At 39.7% G+C, this 26,992-nt stretch overlaps 1 protein-coding gene across 2 annotated transcripts in view; it reads right to left on the bottom strand.

Moving 5' to 3' along the window:
* Positions 1 to 26,992, bottom strand: part of ABCC4 (ATP binding cassette subfamily C member 4 (PEL blood group)) — a 239,168-nt gene that overhangs the window by 26,528 nt on the left and 185,648 nt on the right. For both annotated transcript variants that reach the window (XM_072994692.2, XM_020783541.3), the window contains exons 27-29: positions 24,307 to 24,396; positions 23,779 to 23,951; positions 20,444 to 20,549 (exon numbers count right to left, since the gene is read on the bottom strand). In XM_072994692.2, coding sequence (XP_072850793.2) covers positions 20,444 to 20,549; positions 23,779 to 23,951; positions 24,307 to 24,396 — 369 coding nt within the window. The remainder of the gene's footprint in view (positions 1 to 20,443; positions 20,550 to 23,778; positions 23,952 to 24,306; positions 24,397 to 26,992) is intronic.

Genomic DNA, 26,992 nt, shown 5'->3' with positions numbered 1-26,992 from the left:
CTTGCAGCCAGAGAATTGACCTACAGCGGGGAAAAAAAGACCAAAATGGAACAAAAACGGCTGGTTACAGATTAATCAGTTTTCAATGCATTGTAGGTCAATGGAGCCTCAACCTACAGACTTTTCAACCTGCAGCCACCGTTCCAATACGGATTAATTCTGTAAGATGAGGGTCCACTGTACTGTATACGTATATTCATAGGTGGGGGAGGAAGATATTTAAAGAGAAAGACCATAGAAACAAACTGAAAAAACAGGTTTTCTTTAATGAATAAAAAATTAACTTTGCTTTAGAGAAACTAATAGAGTGGCTTATTCAACCTATTATTTATTATTATTTATTTATTTATTTGATTTATATCCCGCCTATCTGGACCACCAGACCACTCTAGGTGGCTATATTTTTCCAGAAGAAAAGTTGAACACAAGAGAATATTCTTTTTACTTTCCAAGCAAAAGGATACTAGTGTTAAAATTTCTGTTTGGGTTACTAAAGATTTACAAGTATGTAATCAATATCTCACTAGGTATTTTAATTCCATAACTACATTATATAGAAACATTAAAACCTTATGCAAATTGGGGTTTGACTATATCTAAGAACTTGCTCACACTTGCATGCATATCACATTTTTAAAACTTCAGTTTTTTTTCTGACTTGACAGCACCTTGACAACTTGCCAGTTCTCCATCAAACTGTTTCTTTGTCTTGGATACCAAATTTAATTTTCAGTACATAGCATGTACTACTTTTTCCAGCCATCAATATAGGAGAAATAATTTTAATTTTGCATAACTATCTTGCAGTAGTCAACTTATCACGTAGTCGACGAGTCAATAATTCATAGATAAATCTTCAGATTTTGTAACATGATCATGCCTATAACCACCACAGCACACTGCTGATACTGTAGTTTTATACATTCTGGCCAGAATCCTAATACTTTCAAGTATGTGTAAGTTAAACAGCTGAAATCACAAACTGTTGCTATTTAGTAAGTCGTTCCTTATATTTCTTGTCACATGTCAGTTGTATGATCTGGTGGCATGCAACAAAGAATTGATTTCTTTAATAATGGCAAGGTGCTTCTGCTATTTACATCATTTGAGGTACAGCCACCTACAAGGCTCAAAGGTAAAGTCTGTCCCTTTTACAGTTGGTCTTTAAAGTACGTACAACAACATCATTATTTGTTTGTTTGTTTGTTTAGGTTTTGACTTGTTTTGTATCTCTTGCTGGAATGTTTACAGAAGCAGACTTCAAAAGAACTGAATACCAAACAGAAATCATAAATCATCGTGGCTGTGAAATGCAACCATACACTACAGTTCCTTTGAGCCTAACATGAAAGTTTTACTGTGTGGTATCTGTACTCTACTTCATACATCTGGAGAAGTGGGCAAAGTTCCGTGAACGCTTACACTAAAATATAACAAGTCTTCAAGATGCCGCAATGTTTTTCTTTTTATTTTGTATTTTTCTTTTGGTTTTTCCTGATATGCTTGCACAGACTAACACGACTACCTCTTCTAAAACATCAGCCTACATAAGTAACTGGATTCTAGCCACTGATAAATGAACCCCATTTAAGACTTACTGATGCAATAAAACAGCTATAAATAAAATCAAATGTAATAATTCAATAAGTAGATATCTTTTATGAGAGAAACTCCTGGAAGCAACTGTAGATCAGATACTGTGCCTCCGAACAAAGGCTCTTTATAAAGACACAGGTTTAGAAATTAGAACTGGAGTAAACCATGACATAGCTCTTGTTTCTACTACTCAATAGCAACACTTCCATTTATGAATATTCTCCTACATGGTCAACCAGCAGCCTGAGAAAAGGGAATTTTAATAATAATAATAATAATAATAATAATAATAATAATAATAATAATAATAATAATAATAATAATGATGATGATGATGATGATGATGATGATGATAATGATAATGATAATAATAATAATAATAATAATAATAATAATAATAATAATAATAATAATAATAATAATAATAATAATAATAATAATAATAATAATAATAATAATAATAATAATAATAATAATAATAATAATAATAATAATAATAATAATAATAATGGGGATGGGGGAGCAAAATAAGGCTTTGACAGAAGAATCAGAAAAGGGGTAACCCTGCCATATTTTGCTGTGGCCTCACCCACAAAAAGCATGCAGGCTGAATCCCTGAAAGTGTGCTGTTCTCAGGAGAAAGAGGGTTACTCTGCTTTGTCTTGAACAGTCATAGGCTGTAATTTTGACAACACTTACAAGTCTTACAAAACTGTGTAGACATTTATTAGAATGCACTGGTGTTGCTATTTAAATATAGCAATTATAAAGTGGTTCAGTTGTGCTACATGGTTTTCAAACCATTGTGGAGTGACATTTCCTGATTAATAGCAGAGATGGGGGAGCCACAGCTTCTGGATTTCTTGATGTCACACATGGAATTATTCTACCATTTCCCCCTTTTCCAACAAGATACATTCCTATGGACATTCCTGTTCCATTATGAAACAGCTTCCCTGCTGAACTCTTTCATATACTAATTCTTTGACTTACTGTTTGTATACATTGGTGTACATTTTTGCTATATGTGTCCAAGAGATGGATGTGGGAATTTAGCTAAAGATCCTTCCAAGTTTTCTTTTAGAAAATTCTGAAATATTCTATGCTGGCATTTTTTTACACTGAGTTATTTCACAAAACTTTTAAGGTTGCCATCAAAATGGATTTCACTGGTTTCAACTTCTTCACATTATTCTCTTATCTCAATATTTCACTGAACTCATCAGTTATTTCCAATGATCCCCCCAGAATAATATGTGTTGAAATTAATAATCACTCTCATACTAAAGTGTTATAATTTCACTTTGTTTCACCAACACATCCTTTTATCTGTTGGTCCTATCTAATCAGCGCCATTGCTGAATTCTGCAGTTACCTGGTCTAGATTAGAAATGTGCCATTTTATGTACGGCAAACAAAGGACCCCTTCCTTCAGAAAGAGTTTTATCATTTGAAATAAAAATTAAAATTTTACAAAGAAGGTGCATTTGAATTTACTGCACATTTATGTCTATTTTAATCAAATCCTGAGTCCTGTGTTCAAGTGAACGGACTAGAGAGATCTCCAAAACAGCCATGGGAAAGAGCCTTCTCTGTTGCTGTTCCCACACTCCCTTCCGCAAGCAGGGAAAGACCTTCCTGTTCAGGCAAGCCTTCCTGAGTGTTTGGCTGCTGAGTGGGGTTTTTAAAACGGAGCATGATGTGTATTGTAGTTGTTTTAAAAAATGATTATAAGCTGTACCCAGGTGGCATGATGTTAAATCAGCATGGATGGATTTTATATAATAAAAATATATTTTTTTAAAAAAATGGATTCTTGTACCCTACTTCATGAATGTGTTTTGGCGTTACATATTTTTTTTAAATATTGTATTTGTTTGACCCTTTTAGTGTTGTATACTGATTGTTACTAATTTTATAGCTCATTGGTTTAGGTCTCTAGTTGCAGAGCCAGAGGACAGGAGTTCGATTCCCCCCGTGCTTCCTTGACAAAGGCTAGACCCGATGGTCCATAGGGTCCCTTCCAGCTTGGCAGTTCTAAGATGAAGATCTTAAATACTGTCTTTTAATTGTTGTAAGCTGCCTTAGGTCCTTTTTAAAGAGAAAGGTGGGCTAAAATATTTTAAATAAATAAATCATTCAAGAGGAAGGTTGGGTTGGAACTGTGCAATTCCTAAATTTCTTTGACCAAGTCTAAATTTGTTCAAACTGCATCTAGCTTGCAGACAAATATCAATTAGATTAACAAATTAGATTTTAATATCACATTACCTTAAAGATGGCCACAAAACTCTATCAAATACTTTTATACACTGAAAGCATAAATGCTTTAGCTTTCCTGTTTTTACCACTGTTATTTCTAATATTTATCTGCTACCTAATTTAAACTAACAATTTCTTCTTTGATTAATGTTGTGTGGTTCATATGAATACTGCTCAGATAATAAACCGAAAATGTATTCTTGGCCAAAAGGGGGATTCTGGGGTTGTGGATAGCTTAGGATAATTCATGTACACAGCTGTTGTAAAAAAAGGGAAATTCCATGTTGGGATCATGAACTGAAACTGTCAGTGGGCCATTCAGAAAGAAATGTACCATTTTGGACTTCGGAAGTTGTTCATGCAATGCAGGACGAGTTACTTCTTAAGAAAGAAATAGACTGAATAATAAAATTGGACACGTTGGTCCCTAAAGGATGAAATGAAGGGATAGATTTTCTTCCCCTGCTTTAATTGTATGTCTGTTTCCTTAACTTCAGCATGTTTACAGACCAGCATGTTAACAGCATGACCTTGAATAACAGCTGCATTTGAAATGTGCATATGCAGGTTCTTTTTCTTCTGTATTAGAATTGATTTAATGGAGCTGGTCACAGACTGAATAAACAGAAAAAGAACTAATTGTGTTAAATAAACACAGTATATATAAATACTATTTATGAGTGCAGATTAAATGAAATATTCTTTTCATGTCCACCGATCCTAATTTTAACATACTGATGCAATACTCTAGACTAGAATATTATTAATTAACATAAGAACACAGTAAAATGTATGGATATGGTATAGAATTATAGAGACATGGATTTATTTATATGATGTTATCGCAAGTAAGTTATAATGGTGCAACTTTAATTCTTTTTACATTATGTAGCCCTTGAAGAAAGCTGATAGGTTAAACACTTTGGGCATTTTATACTGGAATAAAAAACATTATTTCTACATCCTAGGACTACAGTATTCACTTTTTTTGACATAATATATAAGCTGTAAATTGTTGCCAGTTAACGAGATGCTGCTAGAATCCCTCATTGTACACCAGTCATATGAGCTGGTGTACAAGCAGCAACTTGTTAAGTAGAGGAAACTTGCAGGCTGCAATTTATGCCATGAATCAGATTCTCTTTTTCCTCCCATTAGTTAACCACTTCTCAGTCAAATACAAAGCAATTATCAGGACTGTTTTTCAACAAGTCTGAATGGTAATAAGTATAAGAGGGTATGATGTTGGTGTTGACAGCATTCGGGCTGCCTTTTGCTCTAAGGGTTGGCATCCTTTTGCCTGCTGGCAATTTTAATTGTGGATACACACAATATTCCACATTCATTCATAAATCAGAGATTTTTTGAAGAACTGAATTATGCACTGTCCGGAGAAAGTACATGAGGACACGTTTTTCTGCCTCATAATATTAGAACCCATAGTCATCTACCGTATTTTTCGCTCCATAAGACGCACCTTTCCATAAGACGCACCAATTTTTTAGGAGAAGAAAGCAGGAAAATATAATCTGTTTTCTTCGCTTCATAAGGCGCACAGACTTTCCACCCCCCTGTTTTGTGGGGGGGAAAGTGCGTCTTATGGTGCGAAAAATACTGTAATTAACTTGACTGGCAGAGATTCAGGAGAAATAGAAGGGAACATTTCAGAGTGCATAAAATATGGGATTCAGCTAACAACTTGGACTACTTCAAAAAAAGAGGAAACAAACAGATTTGTCAATGACAGGCAGTAAGAGAAACGTCAAAGTAGAATCAGATGAAATAATTTTAATTACCAGGTTATTAATGAGGTCCAGGCACTGAAGAAGTCTTGATTTATACTACTTTTCATTTTGCCATACTTTTGAAATGGGAAGAACCTGTACAAGGACCCTAGAAGATCATCTCAATATCTTATACTCACATGGGATGGGGCAGCCCTTAAGATATGTTGGCTGAAATCCTGTTCCTTAGTGCAGTACATCACAACTAGCGCCCCCTCCCCTGAATTAACTCAGGTCACAGAGGAGCTGCCTCATCAAATCCCTCCTGGTTCAATGTGTCTATTTTAGCTGAAACTCATTACACTAAGCAACATGATTTCAGCCACTCCACTGTCCTGGACAGTTAGTACTTTAAGCCACTTAAAACTGTCCCTGGAACTGAGCAGGTAACCTGCCCATGTGTTTTGTTTTGTTTGCTGTGCCCCAGTAAGGTGTCTAGTTGCCATGTTTTGCACCAACTGACATTATTAGGTAATTTTCAGCAGCACAGACAAGGCATTTTGGTAATCCAAACAAGATATTATTAAAGTACGAAACATGGTGGTCAGATTCTTTCTGACAGGAGGAGCTATAGCTGGCATACCAGCTTCAGCTAATGAAAGGTGTTTCGTGCCTTGCTTGGCACTTGGTCATCAAAGGAGAAGGCTACATTTTCCAGCTGCAACATGCCACCCAAAGTGTTCCTTTGTTTTGTCTTGGTTGAATTTCAGCTGGCAGTCATCCACATTTACTAATAAAACTGATGTGTGATTCCATCTTCATGGTGTCCTGACTCTTATCTATGGATTAGAACTATTGCACCACCACCACCCATCACTCAAGTATGTATATCATTCACCCTTTCATCAGTTCACATTTGATGATTAGCAACTGAATGAATGAACCTCACTGAAAAGCCTTTTGTGTGAAGATATGTGAACATTTTAACTACGAGAGCCTGTTTACATATATGCACATCATCACTTGATAAGTCAAGTAATAAGAATATACTGTACATGCAAGCTAAGCTAGCTGGACTTCTCTGCCAGTATGTGACTCTCTACATCATTCCCTCTACATAATTTGTGAGAGGACTTGGCTTTTCCTTTGATTATTTTACAACCCTCCCCTCTTGGACACATTCTTTAATGTAGTGAGGGCAAGTTGAGTATGTTAGGAAAGCTGAGAGAAAGACTTCAGGAGGCAAGCTCCATTACAAGTCAAGACTCTTAATAGGGTCACCCATATAGGATGGTCAAAGCTGAGCCATCAGACAAAGATGCATCCATCCTATTCAGGAATTAACTGCCACATCAGGAGAAGAGAATTAACAGTTAAACAGTTAAAGTAGTGATGGGGGCAGAAAACTTGTTGAACCAACAATAGTGGAAAATGGCACATGTGAAGAAGCTTGCACAGACAACAGCAGTAACAGCAGTAATAATCTGACTCTTTGTCAATTCCAAATCTTCTTGCAAGGTACAACTAGTAATAAAGAGACACAAATATATTTCTTCAAGACTAATCAATGCTGAGAGCAACTTCAAACCTAAACAGCATGACGACATCTATACCTGTTATAGTCTATAATCTATCATTCGAGGCAGCTGGCCCAAACTATAGCAACACGACAGCACAGACAATACTAACACTCAGAGAACTGTCCTAATTACTGATTCAAATCAGTTGCTTGGTATGGAAACTAATTTTGAAATTCCATAATGGTCTGGGCCAAGAACAACAGAAAGTATTATCTTCTCCCTTATAACAGCCCCTGTGATTTTCCAGAAGCCCCATCATCTGACATCCAAGGGTGGTGACCCAAGCAAGACTTTTTCCTCTGGTAGAACTCCCCGTACACAACTCTCCACCAAGGGTATGGCCAGGTTGCCAAAGTTATTTCAAATATTTCCAATACTTTCCAAGATAGAAAGGCTTCCAAAATAATTTTTTTCTTTTAAACTGGTTGGTACTGCCTGAGATCTTTCAGATGGAATTTGGTTATATCCTTGTTTTGTTTTTTCCCTTTTCCCCCCTTTTCCTTTTCTTAAACTTGGTTATATCCTTGTTACTTTCTGAACACAATGTCACAATTGCTGTTTTAATATATGTTATGAAACAGTGAAATCAACAGTGATTTTAAGTCAGCTTTATGATGACTTAATGTGTTGTCTCACACCAGAGGTCTGAGATACAGGATAGAGGTGCAAGGAATGTCACAGTGAACACAGAGCAAGTTTCTTTTCTGCTGCATTGAATGGACTGTGATTACAACTGGGGCGGTTATTTCTCCATTAGGAATAACTTTCTGATAGTAAGAGCTGTTCTACAGTGGAACAGATGGCATCAGAGGATCATGGGCCATGCTTCAACAGAGCATTTTAAACAGAGGTTGGGTGGCCATCTATCAGGGGAGTTTTAGCTGTGGGTTCTTACACTGGCAAAGGGGCTGGAGTAGACAGCTCTTCAGATCCCTTCCCATTTGACAGTTCTACAACTTCGTGAAATACTGAAATTTAAAAAATGCAGGTAGCTATAGTCATCTGCCCCAAACAAGCACACACACAAACCAAATGTTTTTGGAACTTAGCAAGAACATATTATATATTACATTTTGTTTTTGCTTTTTCCACTATTGTCAACATTAAAAAAACAATCTCTACACAAACCATGATGCTGCCATGCTAGCTGGAGGATCCTGAGGGTTGCACTCTGAATTTTCAAGTTCTGAATATAGCCCACCTTAGGTCACAGAGGCTCCACCTAAAGGTCATAACCTATTTGGAGATGATCAACACTCTTAATTTATTATGAATCCATACTTGGCTTCCTTGGGTTAATTACTTATTAGGACTTGGTTAGTCATCTCATATATGAACTTTTCAAAATCACGAGGTGTGAGTATCACAAAGCAGGTAGGTGCCTCATCTTACAGAAAGCAGACTTCTTGCACGCATCCCACTGAAACTCTGTGTCCAATGCTTTCGTTAGGGAGATCTTTTAGTGGTGCCAATTTGTCTGTGAGGTGTGGTTTAGACTTGGCAAGGTGAATAATCAATCTGAATAAATTTCTTGGCTTAGCTGGGACCTGATGGTGCCTACATGGGAAGCTGTATTTCTGGGTCATACGTGAAACTTCCAGACGTGGGAACAAGAGGGAATTTTCCCAGGATTCTTACTTATAGCAATATAATAGAGCTGAATTGCTTCATAATCAGGACAAGGTTTTTTGCCAGACACAAGCACCTTATTGGGATTTGGGCCTTAAAGAAGGAAAAGAAAGAGTGGGTTCAGGGAAGATAAGCTTTGAGCAAGCACTGTCCTCCCTATTACACAGTTAGGACATCTGCCTTAGATTCCAATTTCTTGGATTTATGGTATGTGAGCTTAAACATTTCCAGTGATCTTCTAGGGTAGCCCAGCCTATGGTTCTCCAGTTCTTGCTGTCATAATTTTCCTCCTAATATTTCATCAGAATGATCTTGTAATTGGGATCCATTGGTTTGGGTTCTATCTCTGAAGCAAAAGAAAACAAGCTTGCTCATCTTCTATGTAACAGCCCTTTAGGTATTTGAAGAAGACTCTTACACACCATCTCTCACTCTCCACTTCTCCAGCCAAAATATACCTAATTCCTTCAAATGTTTGCAATAGGTCAGACCTCTTACCATCTTGGTCAATTCCTCCCTGTTTGTTTTTGAATGAAAAGGTCCTTAAAGGCAAAAAGATTTAAAATCACTGCATTAGGAGTAGGAGGCCTGAAAACATAGATTGTAAACATAGATTTCTACCAGAAAATGTCTTAAGGGTTCAGCCACACATTGTAATACTCCTGGTTTTATGTCTGGTTCATCATGCTTGAAACTGATTTAAAAATATCAATCCAGACAATGTACAGCTAAGACTGGTCACCGTAGTATCCTTCTTCTAACTTTAAAAATGTTGGGTGGCCAACCAGAAAGGCACATGATTATACATAAACTTTTTATTAATTTTAGTTGAAAACATACCATTCTTCCCCAGAGGAAGCTCATGGACTAAGCAAGGGACACTTCACTCTCCAAATTGAGGGGAAGGGGACTGTTTGGGTCACGTCTACATTCACTTCTACAACAACATGGCAAATGGCGCTTATTCCTAAGAAAATGTGTTTCACCAAAGAAGCAAACTCTATTTTATTCTTGTAGCCAGGTCATGATGGCATCATTATTTGGAAGAGTGTAACATATGAAACTGTGCCTCTTAGGGTAGTTTTTTATCCCTAAAGTAATGCAATCTAAAGAGGGCTCTTCTGAAGACCACTGAATCTAGAACCTTAAACAAAGGCGAGTGAAGTGCAATCCAGATGTTGGACTGCAACTGCTGTAAATCAGTGTAGCTGATAGCAAGGTGCAATGGGATCTTCCAGATTGCACTTTGCGCACTAAAATTACCTAGATGCACCATTGACTGATAAAAAGACACACAGCTAATATGGCAATGGAAAGTACTGCACCAAAAATTTCTTCCACTCTGTAGCAACTCTGTACAGCTTTGTTTTGTTCTGTTCTACAACACAATTACGTTATTAAAATCCATGCTTTTCTTAGCTAAGTCACAAGTAAAATGAACCATGGAAGAAGACCATGGATTGTACAGAAAAGCATTAAGAATGCCATAGCCTTTTTACAGATGAATACTTAGATAACCTAACCTAACAGGTATTTTCTAATTCAGGAGTCAATAGACTTCAATTATTTCCCTACCTGGTAGGGATGTCATGCAGTTTAATTAATTAATGTTTCTAACAAGCTCTGAGATTCCCAGATGAAAGGTGCTGTATAAGAGCAAAGTATTATTACTCACTGGAACGATTGTCTTAATACAGTATCACCTTACACAATACAGATCCTCTCAGTGATTTCAAGTTGTTTGAAGTTTGATAAGCATATTTATAATTAAAAGAAAAATCCTGTGTAGATACTCTCCTCAAGGCGTGACTGAGATTGAGAAACCAGAAGTATGGCTTTAGAAGAGAGAATAAATCAGAATTAAACACCTCCTAAAGCCAATTCTGTCTGCAGTTCTGTAAAGCGCATGCTTCTCCTCCTTTTGTTCTTTTAGGAGGCTCCTCTCATTAGGTAAAATAAAACCCGCTGAAAAATTAAGGTGAGTCGCAGCTCTAATTCAAGCTCACTCATACCACATATACTCATATATGTGCGTATACACAAACACACAAACTTACTTTATCATCCATCTTTATATAATCTGCTCATGGTTTTCATGAAAGACAAAAAATAAAACAAACGAACCGTTTTAATTTCCATTCTACTTCTTTCTACCTAGGTGAAAAAATGTTAAAAAATTTACCTGCTTAACTGTAGTGTGCGCTAAGAATCTAATCTTTCTTTCTTTGTTCTGGTCTTTACCTATACCTATTCATTCTGGGTATTCTTTTCTGGAATTTTTCAAGTATAAAAAGTGACATATACTTTTCCTCCCTTTAAAATTCAGAAGTATTTTATTTCCTGTATACATATGGAATTTAAAAACTGTTTGTAGCACATATTAGCACGGAGGATGAATCATATCGACCACTGTAACATGAAGAACTGCATACCATATTTCTGGTATTGGAAACCTCTTCAATTGTGTGATAATCCATCTTTCTTTTAAGAACCTCAAGGCAGTGCACATGATTCTTTCCTCTCTCTACTTTGTACCCTTTCCTTAACCTTGTTAGGGAGGTTAAACTGAGATATAGTTTTCTTTCCTATTGTGATTTGACAGATTTTGAAAAAATGTCCATGCCTTTGGCTTATCAGAACAAACATACTAAACATCATGTTTCATTACTATCATTTGTGAGAGTTGACAGCAGAACTTGGAAAAGTGGCTTTTTTGGATCAGCCGCTGGTCATCTTGGCCAGTGAGATTCTAGGAGCTGGAGTCCAAAAAGTAACTTCTCCAAGTTCTGGTTAAGCAATAGTCATGTTTTAAAAGCTACCTTCATGACTGAGTGCACATCTAAACCTCCTATGACCTCCCATACCACAGAGGAACTCCTCAGAGAAGTCCTGTTCTCATTGTTCCCTGATAGTGGCCCCATAGACAGATACTTCACCACATTCTAATATTTATTCTTTCACCCACAACAATAGGAGACTGATTTGAAGCACTACATGACAAGATGAGATCAAAAAAGTACAAACAACGATGGGGTACAAATGCAAGTAATATTACATACGATTCTTCCCTTTGAAACAGTTCTTAAAAGTGGAAAAGATTCTCTCCAGAAACAGGTTGGTGATTTTAACTATCTAGGACTGAGTTGCTTTCTTCTATTGCTAATTGAAACGTAAGTGGAATTATGTGAATCAGGCTAGTGGCTGAGGAAAACTTAAACCTAGAGGTCATGATGGAAAACACTGTTCCCCATGCTTAGGGCTCAATTTTTCCCCAGAGCTGGAAAAAGGAGTATTTCTAAGCTCTGGGGGAAAGCATTAGTGGAGAAAGGGGCTACCAAGAGACACATTTATCGTATCAATATCTATGAACAGATTGCTGCCTTGACATGGCGAAGGGGCTTGAGTAATTCAGAGAAGCTATGGGCTAGGACATGCAGGGACACCCAAGACAACAGGTCATAGTGGAGAGTTCTGACTAAAGGCGATCCACCTGGAGCAGGAACTGGCAAGCCACTCCAGTATCTTTGCCAAGAAAACCCCATGAACAGAAACAAAAGGCTAAAAGATATGGCGCTGGAAGATGGACCCCTCAGGTCGGAAGGCATCCAAAATGCTACTGAGGAAGAGCAGAGGACAAGAACAAGTAGCTCCAGAGCTAATGAAGTGGTTGGGGCAAAGCTGAAAGGACGCTCAGCTGCGGACGCACCTGGAAGTGAAAGGAAAGTCCGATGCTGCAAAGAAAAATACTGTGTAGGAACCTGGAATGTAAGATCTATGAACCTTGGTAAGCTGGATGTGGTCAAACAGGAGAGATGGCAAGAATAAACATTGACATCCTGGGCATCAGTGAACTAAAATGGAGGGGAATGGGCGAATTCAATTCAGATGATTATCATATCTACTATTGTGGACAAGAATCCTGTAGAAGAAATGGAGTAGCCCTCAGTCAACTAAAGCGTAGGAAAACTGGGATACAATCTCAAAAATGATAGAATGATTTCAGTACAAATCCAAGGCAGACCTTTCAACATCACAGTAACCAAGTTTATGCACCAACCACCGATGCTGAAGCAGCTGAAATTGACCAATTCCATGAAGACCTACAACACCTTCTAGAACACACACACACACACAAAAGATGTTCTTGTCATTATAGGGGACTGGAAGTCAAGAGATAAAAGGTACAACAGGGAAGTTTGGCCTTGGAGTTCAGAACGAAGCAGGGCAAAGGCTGATAGAGTTTTGTCAAGAGAACAAGCTGGTCATCACAAACACTCTTTTCCAACAATGCAAGAGGCGACTCTACACATGGACATCACCAGATGAGCAATACTGAAATCAGATTGATTATATTCTTTGCAGCCATTTATGTTACAGAATTTTTAAAATGATTTTCCCTCCTGTAATTTTCCAGCAGGAACGTTTGCTACAACTGCAGCTTTATTACATACATTCAACAATATCTTAAAGAATAATGAAACAGTAACCTTTTCCTACTTGTAATATAAGTTCACAGAAACCCATTTATAAGAAAAGTTTATTGTAGAAAAATGAAAGGAGAAATCAGCACATACTAGTTTCTGATTCTTGTAAATACTTATGTGTTCCTCCTCTAATGCCTGCTGGTTATTCTCCCCTGCCAAATATCTAGTAAGAACATTGAAGCAATTGGTAGAAATAAATAAGTATCTGAAATAAATCATGAGATAATAAAAAATGCTAATAGAAGCTGTGGAACATATTTCAGTATAGGCGTGATGAGATAATAGCATGAAGAACTTTATACAGAAACTAGCCTACAATACTCAAAATGTTCCACCTAGAAAGGCACCATATAATTAATAGCAGAGGAATGTTTTTAACACATGGGCTATACAGTCTAGTTGAGAGGCCATCATAAGAGCTAGAAAATATACACTAATTCCTGAAGTACAAAAAGAAACCACATTCAGTAATCAGGCAACAAACAGTAATGAAAGAAAGGATACGTCTAATTTGTCTTCCTTTTATTTTGCAGTCACTGCTTTAAACTGAACAACTAGCTGCTATTAAGTCAATGTTGTAACTAACGAAATTGAGGTAGGGTGGAGGAGAATCTCTCACCTTGTACTGGAACACCACCCTTGGCCTTATTTGTCCATAGCATTTAATAAATCAAAATCCAACAATGTAAAATAGATATTAAATCAAACCATTCCTGTTTTCCAACAAGATTCATGCTGAAGGAAAAGAGAGGTTACTTACCTGTAACCATGGTTCTTCAAGTGGTCATCTGTGAATTCACACAAAAGGGTTAACCCAGCGCCAGCGTTGGTCCTCTCGGAACATTCTCGAGCTTTAAGAGAAAAGTAACAAAATTTAAGGCTGTCTATACTGCGCAGGCTCCGCCTGCCCAAGCCTCAGTTCCATTTATCCGCCACAGGTACCTGAGCATGAGCTAGATATAGCCAGTGAGAGACAGAAGGGAGGCAGGGCGGGATTGTGTGAATTCACAGATGACCACTTGAAGAACCATAGTTACAGGTAAGTAACCTCTCTTTCTTCATCGTGGTCTTCTGTGAATGCACACAAAAGGCTGATTAGCACGCTTACTCACCGGATGGTGGGCTGTCACCGGAGGACAGACGTCAACACCCCTCTCCCGAAACTTCTCTCCTTCTTGGCCCTCAGGTCTAGTCTGTAGTGAGTGATGAAGGTGGAGACATTAGACCAGGTGGCAGTCCTGCAGATGTCAGGCACATCAACGCCACATAGCAGGGCAGTAGAAGAGGCCATGGCTCTGGTGGAATGAGCCCGAAGTCCTTCAGGTGGAGTCTTATGCTGAAGCTCATAAGCAAGCGAAATTGTGGAGACAAGCCATCTGGAGAGTGTTGAAGACGATGCTGGGAGACCTTTCTTTTTCCCAAAGTAGCAGAGGAAAAGTCTATTGGATGATCTAAAGTCCTTGGTTCTAGAAACATAGAAGGCCAGAGCCCTCCTGACATCCAGAGTGTGGAGCATGCGCTCGGTGTCATTTGTAGGTTCAGAGAACAGAGTGGGAAGCAGTAAAGGCTGGTTGAGGTGAAAGTCTGAAACCACCTTTGGAAGAAAAGAAACATTGGGGTGTAACAGAACTTTATCCTTAAAAAACTGTAGAAAAGTTTGGTCAGAACGAAGGGCAGCGAGTTCACTTTCACGTCTGGCAGAAGTGATGGCCACAAGAAACGATTTAAGAGATAACATTTTGAGGTCACAGGTAGCCATTGGCTCAAAGGGAGGACGAGTAAGGGCATGCAACACCAACTGGAGGGACCACTGCGGAACCGGTGGTCGAACTGGAGGCCTCAGATCAGTAAGTCCTTTGAGAAAGGCTCTAACTGTAGGATGGGAGAACAGACGTGATGAATTGGAACCCTTAGGCTGGAAGGAGATAATTGCAGCTAGGTAAACTTTAATAGTGGAGATGGATAACTTGAAATCAAACAGGTAACGTACATATTGTAGTAACGTAGAGATAGACACAGGGGATGGCACAAGACCCCTGGCTGCAGTGAATTTCAAAAAACCTTTCCACTTATAACTGTAAAGTAGAGTAGTGGAGGGTTTCTTTGCCCGATCTAACACCTCCTTGATCTCGGGGAGATCCTCCATGCCATTAGATGTAGAGTGCCCACATCTGGATGGAACACCCTGCCTGCATCTTGAGTCAATAGATCGGGTGAAGCTGGTAGTTTCATGAAGTTGGAGGACATCATCTTCAACGCTGGAAACCATACTTGTTGAGGCCAGTATGGTGCTATGAAGATTGCCTCCGCCGGTGTGTGACGAAGTTTCACCAGTGACCTCTGAATCAGTGGAAGAGGTGGAAACAGGTATAGAAGTCCCTGATTCCACTGAACCATAAATGTGTCCCCGATGGAGCCCTTGCCGAGGCCGGCTCTGGATGCATAACTGGTGCACTTCGCGTTCCATTGAGAAGCAAAGAGATCTATGTCTGGAGTCCCCCAAAGGCGACACAGTCTGCGAAACACCTCTGTGTTCAACTCCCATTCGTGGTTCTGAACTGTAATGCGACTCAGTTGATCTGCTAGGGCATTCTCCATCGTGGACACGTGAATTGACACAGGAAACACATGGTGGAGATAACACCATTCCCACATGTGGATGGCAAGGTACAGCAGAGATCCTGAGCGTGTCCCTCCTTGATTGTTGATATAGTACATGGTCGTGGTGTTGTCTGTTACTACTTGAACACCACGACCCTGCACCATTTGAAGGAAAGCTCTGAAGGCCTTGATGACCACTATGATCTCCAGATGGTTTATGTGGAGGTTTCTTTCTTGTGCAGACCAAAGAGCATGAACCTTGTGCTGCCCGCAGTGCGCTCCCCATCCTGTCGGACTGGCGTCTGTCGTCACCTGGACAGTGAGCCGAAGTGGTCGAAAAGGTCTACCTACTCTCAGATGTGGAGGATAGTTCCACCACTGGAGTTGTTTTACAAGCTCTGGAGTTACGCGAAGGCGTTTTCTCTGGCTGTCTGTCATGGGATTGAAGAGTGCCAGGAACCACGATTGCAATGACTGCAGTTTGAGACGTATGTGTGCCAGAGCTGGAGTGGTGGAGGCCATGAGGCCTAACAGATGTTGAACATGTTTCGCCCTCACACAGGCCCGTGGCCGAAACCTCCTGAGAGCCTTGTATATCTTCTGAATCCGATCTTTGGGCAGAAAAATTCGACCTCTGATGGCATCCAGACGTGCGCCGATGTAGTGCACTACCTTGGAAGGTTCGAGATGTGACTTCTCCCTGTTGATGGTGAGGCCAAGTTGTGGCAGTAAACTTAGTATGAATTTTGTGTCTTTCAGGACTGGAGACTTGGATGGAGAGACCACCAGCCAATCGTCTATGTAAGGGTAGACGTGGATGCCATTGAGGCGTAGGTAAGCTGCTACAGGTGCCATGACTTTTGTGAATGTCCTGGGAGCTGTTGAAAGTCCGAAGGGCAGAGCCAGGAATTGATAAATGGTTCCCTAAGATGAATCGAAGGTACTTGCGATGATCTGGATGGATGGTCACATGGAAGTACGCATCTTTCAGATCCACCATCACAAACCAATTGTTTTTCTTTAGCAGGGGCAGGATGGACTCCAAGGTCACCATCCAGAAGCGTCTTGGATGCAGGTAAGTGTTTAGGATTCTTAGGTCGAGGATGGGTCTTATACCTCCACCTTTCTTTGACACGGCGAAGTACCGGCCATAGAATCAATTTTTTAGATTTGTGATTGGGACAGGTTGAATAGCGTCCTTTCATAGAAGAGATAGAACTTCCACTTCCAAAGCAGGGTCGAAAGATGTATGACTTACGAACCCTAAGGGAGGAAATTCTATAAATTCCAGTCGGTAGCCGGAATGGATGATTTTTAATACCCATGAGTCATTTGTGATGGTAGACCAGTTTGCCAGAAAGGGTTGAAGTCGTGTGGTGATGTGGTTTCCATTTATATGCATGGCGGAGTCAAAGATACTGTTTGGATTTTTTGGCAGGTGGCTTATAAGATTGCCTACGCTGCGATTGCAGATGACGATAACTGGGAGCAGAAGAAGAAGCTTGAGGAGATCTTTGTTGAGGTAAGTTTTTATATGGCCTGTATTGTTGTGAGGATTGTTGATATTGGAGTAGAATTTTCTCCACTGAAACTTAGAAAATCTAGGCTGAGGCTGTATTGAGTAGGATTTTGCCGTCTTTTTGGCCTTATGAAGTTCCTCCGGATGATTATCAGTCTTGTCATTGAAAAGTCCAGTGGCGTCAAAGGCAAGACTCTACTTTGGTCTTGACATCCTCCAGGATATTGGCAGATCTCAGTCAAGCATGTCTGCGTATAGTGATTGCAGACATGAGCACTCTGGCAGCGGTCTCCGCAGCACACCGGGTCGACAACCTCTGATGCTTTGACACAGTTTGAGCCTCCTCATAGGAATTTAAGAAGCCTTGTCTTACGTCTTGTGGGGTCATCTTGAGACCAGGTAAAATCTTGAGCCAGAGTTGTTTTTGGTACGCCCCTAAAGCAGTTTGATAGTTTATGATTTGAAGGAGGAATGAGATTAAAGAGTAAATCTTCCTCCCAATAATCTCTAACTTCTTACCCTCCTTATTTGTGGGGGTAACATGAGATTTCCCAGTGGGTTTCGAACAACTGGTTTCGACAATTAGAAAGTTTGGAATAGAATGCTTGAGGAGAAATTTTGTGTCATTGCCGTGGACACGATAGAGGTTTTCAGTTCGTCGAGAAATAGAGGGAGAAGTAGCAGGTTGCTCCCAAAACTCTTCAATAATGTCCATAATCACCAGTACAAAGGTAAGGCTAGGAGGTGGAGACCTCTCCTGGTTGATGTCTCCAAATATAAGGTCTTCAGAAGGAGGAGTAGGTTGGTCCACTTCTAGCTTCAATGCACGTGCTAGACGTGAAAGCATTTGTGAGTATGAAGAAAAATCCTCTGACGGGGAGGAAGCGTGGGGGTCCCCGGTATCAGAAGGTACGACTTCACCTTCAGGAAGGTCCCCCTGGCAAGGCTGAGCCAGAAGGTCAGGATCAGAATATGAGGAATGAGAAGAAGAAACTTCATCAGGATCAGAGGAAAAAGCATCCCTGTTCCTCTTACGGGGTCCGCGTTCAATTTCATGTCTGTCCTTCAACGTCGAAGAGTGCGTCTGCTGAGACGTCGAGGGAGCATTGAGATAAGAAGGCGCAGTCACTGCTGGTAAAGGCACTGAAGCTTTAGGAGCATCGATGTCGACCTGTCGACACTGACGATGATGTCGGGGTCGAGGAGAGTCAGAGGAAAAAGAAACATAAATGTACTTGACTTTCCTATGTTTTCGACGTTGATCAGTCAAGGTAGAAGAGGAATCAGAGGAGTCGTCGGTGATGTTTCCTTGATCGAACCCTTCCTGAGTCATCTGAAGTGGAGGAACGGTCTCGACGTCGACGTTTTGACCAGCATCAGTGGGAAGAACGATGCTTCCTTTTTGACAAGCGCTTCTTACGAGGGGACCTCCACCTCGAAGGCCCTGAAGAGATCGAAAGAGCTGAAGACCCCCGTCCATGAGAAATTGGGCTGTGTGGGGGAGAAGTCAAGCCTGCAGTGGCTCCAGCAAGCTGACTCAGTGTCGGAGAAGAGGCGCCCTGTGGAATAACCGGCTCAGCTTGTCGAGGAGGCAGGGATGGTGCTGCCTCCGACAAAGACTCACGATCTCTCGAAGACTCCTCCAAAATTGGTGATGGTAGTGACTCGGATATCGAAGGAAGCCGGATGGAGGGCTCCTTTGCTTTAACTGCAGCTTTAGTTTTTGTTTGCTTTACAGGTTTGGAAGCTGGAACTGAAGCGGTATCCGAAGTCTTGCCGGATTTTTTAGATGGAGCAGACTTTTTTGAGGTTTTGCCGATCTTAGAAGTAGATGGTTGAGGGGAAGCTGTGGACTCGGAACGAGGAGTAGCTGATGGTGAGGCAAGCTCCATGTCCAAGGGCTTGGTGGAAGACAGTGTGGATTCCCACAGATGGTATTTCAGACGTTGTTGCCTGGCTTTCAAAGCTGCCTTAGTAAAACCCTTACAATGTATACAAGATTTTGCCTTTAATAAATGGGCTTCTCCCAGGCAAAAACCGCAACGATCATGCCCGTCCTGGTGGGGTATCTTCCGATCACAGAGCACACAGCGGCTGAAAGGCCCTGAAGGGGACATAAAGCTAAGGTCTATAGGGAGCCGTTGTGAGGCAAGGGGAAAAGGCGGGAAATCCGAGGCAGCCAAGTCCGAAGGGAAAAACAGTAAAACAGAGTCCGTGAAAGAGGAGGTCCACGTCAAGGGATATAGCAGTTCTCGTAGTCAGTACAGTCCGGTCGAAAAACACGAAGAATCTGTAGAAAATAGATTGAAAAAACAGAGCTCGAAGCAAGAGGTTCCAAATCGCTAGGCGGAAAAATGGAACTGAGGCTTGGGCGGGCAGAGCATGCACAGTATAGGCAGCCTTAAACTTTGTTACTTTTCTCTTAAAGCTCGAGAATGTTCCGAGAGGACCAACACTGGCGCTGGGTTAACCCTTTTGTGTGCATTCACAGAAGACCACGATGAAGAACAAGTCTTGTTTTGCAGTTAGAGTAAACTGTTAGAAAGATACGGCAGAGCTGTGTAGCAGGTGACACATTTATTGACAGACTCCTTGTAGGCAGTGATAAAACCAGGTCACGCCTGGGCAGGGCAGTCCAAGAAAAGGACCAGACCAGAGCAAAATAACTCAATGGAAAGGATCCTACCCTTAAATTGGGACCTCCAGGTCTTTTGGATTACAATCTCCATCACCATAACTGTAGCAGTCCATTGCTCAAGAGTAGTGGTTCCCAATCCAGATTTTCTTGGACTACAATTCACACAAGCTTTCACCACCAGCTGTGCTGGCCAGAATTTCAGTGCATTGCAGTCCAAGAACACCTGGATTAATCAAGATTGGGAACCCCTGCTCTAGAATCAAGAGCTTGGAAAAATTACTTTTTGGACTACATCTCCCAGAGTCCTTATCAATGGGTACCCTGACCAAGAGGTTCTGGGATTTTTAATAAAAAAAGTAACTTTTTAAAGCACTGTTTAGGATTATTAGGCCTTTTGATATGATGCTCACCATAATCCGATCACTGTCAATAATGGTGTTCAATCTATGTGCGATAGTCAGCACAGTACACTGGGCAAACTTCTCACGGATTGTCTTTTGAATTAACTCGTCTGTTCTGAAATAAACAAGACATACAGGGGTAAATATGGTGTAGCAAGAAAACTGATACAATATATAGGAAGTTCTGTTTTCTATATCATAACACAGAATACAGTTAACAATTTTTATAGACCATGGTTGTCTTTTAGACACGATGCTCGGTTCCAATTCATTTTATTACTTTCATCTCATTCTTCTTCCACTGCTACTGAAGTGGCTTACCAATGGAAGACAAGAAAATCACAAAAAATTATATCACAGTACAAGTAGTATGGATGAATCCTACAAAGCAAAGATTTTCTGTATCAGAGCAACAGAACGAAATATATTATCTGTTAATTAAGATTGATGCACTGAAGACTTGTTTAATATACTGCACATTTTACTAGAAACACAAGTATGATTTTTGAAACTATGGCATGGATTTCCTGGATTTATTACATCCTAATGATTTACAGAGAAAATGGTGGAATCAAAGCTTCTTCCTGATCATCATTCATTTATTGGCTCCCAGCTTCCAAAGTTATCATTGTGAAGAAAGTAAATTCTTTAAAAATACCCCTAATTATTTTAGAAGGAAAGAATGAATTCCAAATGATTAGGACAAAAATGCCTGTGCTCATTTGTTTAATCATAGAATCATAAAATAATGGGAGTTGGAAGGGCCTATAAGGCCATCAAGTCCAACCCCCTGCTTAATACAGGAATACAAATCAAAGTATATCTGACAGATGGGTACAACAATCCATTAAAAACCCATGCTTAGACAAGCCAGTCACAAAGGGAAAGCCTGTCTGAAGAGAAAGGTCTTTGTCTGCTTGTGGAAGGACAGCAAAGATGAGATCAGTCTGGCCTCCCATGAGAGGCAGTTCCAGAGTCTGGAACTCTTGCCCTCGGTTTTTTCCGCACAATTTACATAATAAGTAACAACAATTCAGATTGCATATTGAAATGATATATAAAATGGTAAGGGAAGTTTCTGCTCCAAAACATGCTCCCGCTTTATCCTCTGGACACTTTTAGGGACTGGTATGTTCCCTCAAGTTGGCTGGATAGTTTGGTATGGCTCACCTGGCTGCGAAGGCAGGGGTTGGGAGTTTGATTTCCCCTCTGTGCCTTACAGGAAAAGAGCTAGCCTTTGTGTGATCCTGGATATTCTACACAGACCCGGAGTGCCTCCAGAAGAAGTGACCTGAAGACTACTTCTGACTACCTGACACATAGGAATACATGGGAAGGGGCACCGTAAGTTAATCAACTTGACCACACACAACTAATTATTATTGTTACTCTCCCAAAGCAAATAATAATAATATTTGGCATTGGCTGCTCTTCATCTCAGAGAACAGATGCAGGAAAAACAGTGACAAGGTATTGGATGGCACCTAAAACTTCCATTTATTACTAGAATAAAAAGGCCTACAGGAGATGAAATGGCCTGTTTTCCTAAATTATGATTAACTGCTATCTCACACAACATGGCCCTTGCCATTCAGTACAAATTTATACAAAATACACCATTTAGCGTGCCCAACAAACCACATTCCAGAGAGGGTTTTACAATAATAATAATCAGTGAAGTCAATTCTGACTTATTCTGACCTTTTCATGGTTTTCCAGGTGGAGAACATTCAGAAGTGGTTTTGCCCTTCCCTTCTTCTTGGGGTGCCCTGGGACTGTGTACAGTTTGCCCAAGGCCACACAGGCTGGCTCTACTTGCAAGAGACACAGTGAGGAATCGAACTCCCAACCTCTGGCTCCATGGCTAGATACCTAAACTACTGAGCTATCCAGCCAGTTTAATAATAACCAGGTGCCATCAAGTCAATTTTGACTTATGGCAACTATTTTGAGAGTTTTCCAGGAAGAGAGTACTCAGAAGTGGTTTACTATCCTAAAATAATATAGTTAAAGGTTAGAAAAACACAAGATGCAATAGTAGCCACCAAATTGGACAGTTAAAAGAGAAGCAGCAATTTTTTTAGGGAGAATATTGTTACCTTTTGCTGCTGGGCACAAGAACTAAATATTATATATTTTACTATATATTGTTATATGGGGTCTGTGGGATTTGTTAGTTTTAACCTGTAAAGTGCCCAGAGTACTGTTTGCACTAATAGGGCAGTATACAAATCAATCAATCAATCAATTAATCAATATTACCTCTACTATCAGAGGCAATATGCACGTCAGTAACACTTGCTGGAGAACAAGAGGTGAACGGATATATCCGTATTCATGTGCTGCTTGTTGGTTTCCCAGAGGCATCAGTTGGATAGTGTGGGAACAGAAAATTGGAAGAAACATATTTACAGCCTCTGATCCAGCAGGACTCTTTGTAAGTTCTTAAAAATTTCAAAAAGGCCATTTTTGTCTCTCTGTTACAAATGTTGCATTAAACACTCTCTGTGCTTAATTCACACATATGGCATTTACACAAATTTCTGCAACATTTATAGAAATATGCTTTTGTGACTGAATAAGAAATGCTAAGGAAAAAAAATTGAAATACCAGGGATGAGGCAAACAAACAAGAAATTCAAGTTGCCATTGCAGTGTCTTTATGATTTATAACTACTGTGCCCTGCACTAGTAAACAAATGTGTTACTGCAATATGTATTACAGACATGGGTTAGGCAAGATTATTTAACTGCATACATATATTTATTTTTTTAAAGAAGCTCCCAGTAAGTTAAGATGAAGAAAACATTATATTTCCATTAGACTGATAAAAGTACTTCTTGCTCAAAGGAAAGTATTAGCCAATGACAGATATTAAAGTAATGGAACTTCTTTGTAATTGCTTTTTAAAAAAGAATGAAACTCACTTTCAAGTACAGATATTTAAAGACAGAGAGCATGAATATCTGTTCTGAAGAGAGAGGAACTTCTACCTAGGCTGACACCCAAATAAAATTTAGAAAACAAGTCAACTGCAAAGCACGGTTTCTAATCCTATCACCTTTTCCTAAATCAAAACTAAAAACTAACATAGTTCCAGGTCCACGGATAAACCACAGAAGTGCTTTTGAACTCCTTCCGACAGTAGAGCCAGAAGGGTGAGGAAAGCGGAATGAATGAACTCAAAGCTAAGGCACAATTTAGAATAGATACAATGTCATGTCAGAGCTGCTTACCCAATTATGTTTACAATCAATTTTGTAAATGACCAATGCTGCTCTGAGTGGGTTGGTGGAAATCACCTAATACTACTGTGGGCATATTATCTGAACATTATCTTTACCTTGGATCCACATTTGCAGTTGCTTCATCGATAATCAATATCCTATTGTTCTTCAGAATTGCCCTGGCTAGACATACCAGTTGTCTCTGGCCAACACTAAAATTAGATCCAGATTCTGCGAGTTGTGTTTCCAGTTTATTAGGGAGATCTTCTATAGCTTCCTTCAGTTGAACCTGCAAACATATGAGTATGCCCAGTTCTAAGTAGATTGCTCTTAAAAGAACACAATATTCATCTTGTGCTTCATATTTAATTTAAAAATATATTAATAATTTCAATCTTTTGCATCTATAAAAAAATGACACAAAGTAAGCAATCAGAATGAGGCATGCCAAAAACAAAGCGAACAGCTAAAACTGTGCAATAAGTTGCAAGTAGAATAAACCCATTGAATCAGTAGGGATTTTGTAAGTCAACATCTATGTAAGTTTCACTGATTCAGTGGACTTAACTTTAGCTGCATCAGGAACACAATGCTTCTGCAAGCATTTAATTGATTTTTTTAAAGCATTTTTTTTAAAAAAGTACCTCTTCCAAAGAATCCCAAAGCTCCTCATCAGTATATTCATTGAAGGGATCCAAGTTTTTCCTCATTGTTCCAGTAAACAACACTGGCTCCTAAAACACAATGAATTACAGTCCAAAATATAGCTTGAGTACAAAAAACAAAACAAAACAAAAATCTCATGTCTCATCTATCTTTAATAAAGATGCTCCCAAAGCTACTTGGGACAGAATTACAACAAAAACACATGTAATAAAACCCCCCAAAACCTACTTTTCATGGCAAATTAATCTTGCAGGTCGGACGAATACACAGAAGAAAAGGGGCAGGGATTACTAACGGATTCCATCCCACCATTTTCATTCTGCAACTCTCTCACCCCATACTGTTTATTCCTGCCCTCCATGAAATAACAAAATGTGTTAATGTTCCAAAAATATTCTCGAAAACTTTCACAGCTGGGATCTGATGGTTGCTGCAGATTTTTCGGGCTGTTTGGCTATGTTCTGGAGGTTTCACCAGTCTCTGCAGCCAGCATCTCCAGAGGACAGGAGCTAGAACTCTGTCTGTGTTCTAGTGTAGTGTGTGGGATTGTTGAGTATTTGTAGCTGTGGGATCAGATTTTTTGTTCTTTTCAGAAGACTGGGTGATTATTGTGATCACGGTGTTTTTTGTTATGGGTGTACTGTTGTGATAAGGGGGGAGATACTCTGTCAATGTGATTGCTGGGTGTCTTTAGCTAGTCTTTTGTGTGCAGTGATCTCCAGTCCTCGTGGCTGGGTAGAGTTCACTGACCTTTTTACAGGCTCTATTTTTCAGTGCTGGGAGCGAGGCTTTGTTGAGTTTTAGACTTTCTTCTTTTTTGTTGAAGCTGTACTGGTGTTTGTGGATTTCAATGGCTTCCCTGTGCTGTCCTCTGAAGATGCCGGCCACAGAGACTGGCGAAACGTTAGGAAGAACGACCTTCAGAACACAGCCAAAGAGCCTGAAAAACCCACAACAACTATCGCTTCCCTGTGTAGTCTAACATAATGATACAGTACTTCTGTATTTTGAAATAGGATTTCATGTCCAGCTTGTTTCAGAGACATGTGCCAAAAATACTTCTGGTATCCCTCTGGCTTTAGGCAGGTCATCTATTTCACAGCAGAAATCTCCCTCTCACAAAGATACCTTTCCTAAATTCCGTAGCCCCTGGTACATCCAGAACCAACTTGTGAGATATTTTCATATAACAGATCCATCTGTCTGAGGTCAGAGAAAAATTCAGGACCATATACGCTTAACTCTGAAATAAACAACATTTTGATTTCTAAGAAAATGTGTGCAAGTACACGCACTCACATGCACTCATGCCACTTGGCTTATTATGACAATAGCCAAGACGAATATCCATGCTTGTCAAGTCTATCTAGTGATATTTTAAAAAGAATAAATTAATTAGTTGTACTGTCTTTTTAGATAGACTGTTTTTAAAGAGCTTTATTAATAATTTGCGAGTGAAAATTACACTATCAGAGCTTGCCAGAGCTCTGATAGAGTAACAAGTTTATGACAAATGACAGAGTAGCAAATTTATAAAGATTGTTTAGAAAAAATAGTATTTCAGAAGATCTATAACTGCTATCGTCAGAAGAAATTTTCTTCAAATATTGTCTGAAGATTTAAAAATCATATTGATTCTTTGGTTTGTGTTATGAATGGTTCTTACATATAATAATGAAATTAATTTTTAACACACAATTATTTCTCCATACTATACTATCCTTCCATGTGTATTTGTTGCCTGGAAGCTGCAGTTACCCACAGGCAATTAATTGCCCCATCCTCCAAGCAATCTGGGATAACCAAGTTCCTTCCTTGTGAGGTAAAATACCTGCCTGTTCAGGCCAGCAAAAGGCATTAATTACTACAGAAGGTGACAACTGCCTATCTGGTTTCACTGGATGGTGAAGCCAGGATAAAATGTGGATGGACTTGATCTACAAATCTTGCCATGGGGGCAAATGTCTAAACTGCTATTCCCCCCCCCCCCAATTATGAAATGCATATGTGAGAAAATTTGTTTCTTCCTTTAACTGGTAATATGGTAGAGGGAGATGAGATTACCCTCTGACAAAACTAGATGTCTGCTTCACATTCCTCACTGTCAAAATAATTATCATTTTAACCACAATTATGCTGCTAATAGTGACCATTCAGCCATGGTGTCACTTTGACCTTTGCATCTGAATCTCTCTCATATGCTCTAGCTGCTCCTTGCACAAACTATGAAGGAGAATGCTTCCACCACATGAGTCATTCCAGAATGACTAACCCCACCCCAATAACTCATTATCTGGCAGATTTCAATAAAAACTCATGGTTCTTTGATTTTACAACCATTCAAAGAATCAAAGGAGTAGCCCACCACTTTACTTGTCTTAAACTACTTAAGCTGGAAGAGTTAATCCTTCCTGTGGTGCTCCTGCTGTCATAACCCTGCTCTCTTTACATAAATATGAATAGTCATATACATACACATACAAACACTTCAAAAGTATTACTAAGCCCCCAGCCCTCTTTCTTTCACTGATAGTACTAGTTCTATTCGCACAAACATGCTCTCTTTCCCTCCCCCACACCACTTTCATCCAATCGCCCCCTCCACTGATCTTACCCAACCAACCCGGCTGTTTTGAGCTCTTTTCCATACTCTTACCCAACCAA

Source organism: Pogona vitticeps, chromosome 3 (assembly GCF_051106095.1).
Source record: "Pogona vitticeps strain Pit_001003342236 chromosome 3, PviZW2.1, whole genome shotgun sequence".
Lineage (NCBI taxonomy): Eukaryota > Metazoa > Chordata > Lepidosauria > Squamata > Agamidae > Pogona > Pogona vitticeps.
This window is presented reverse-complemented; position numbering and strand designations above follow the sequence as displayed.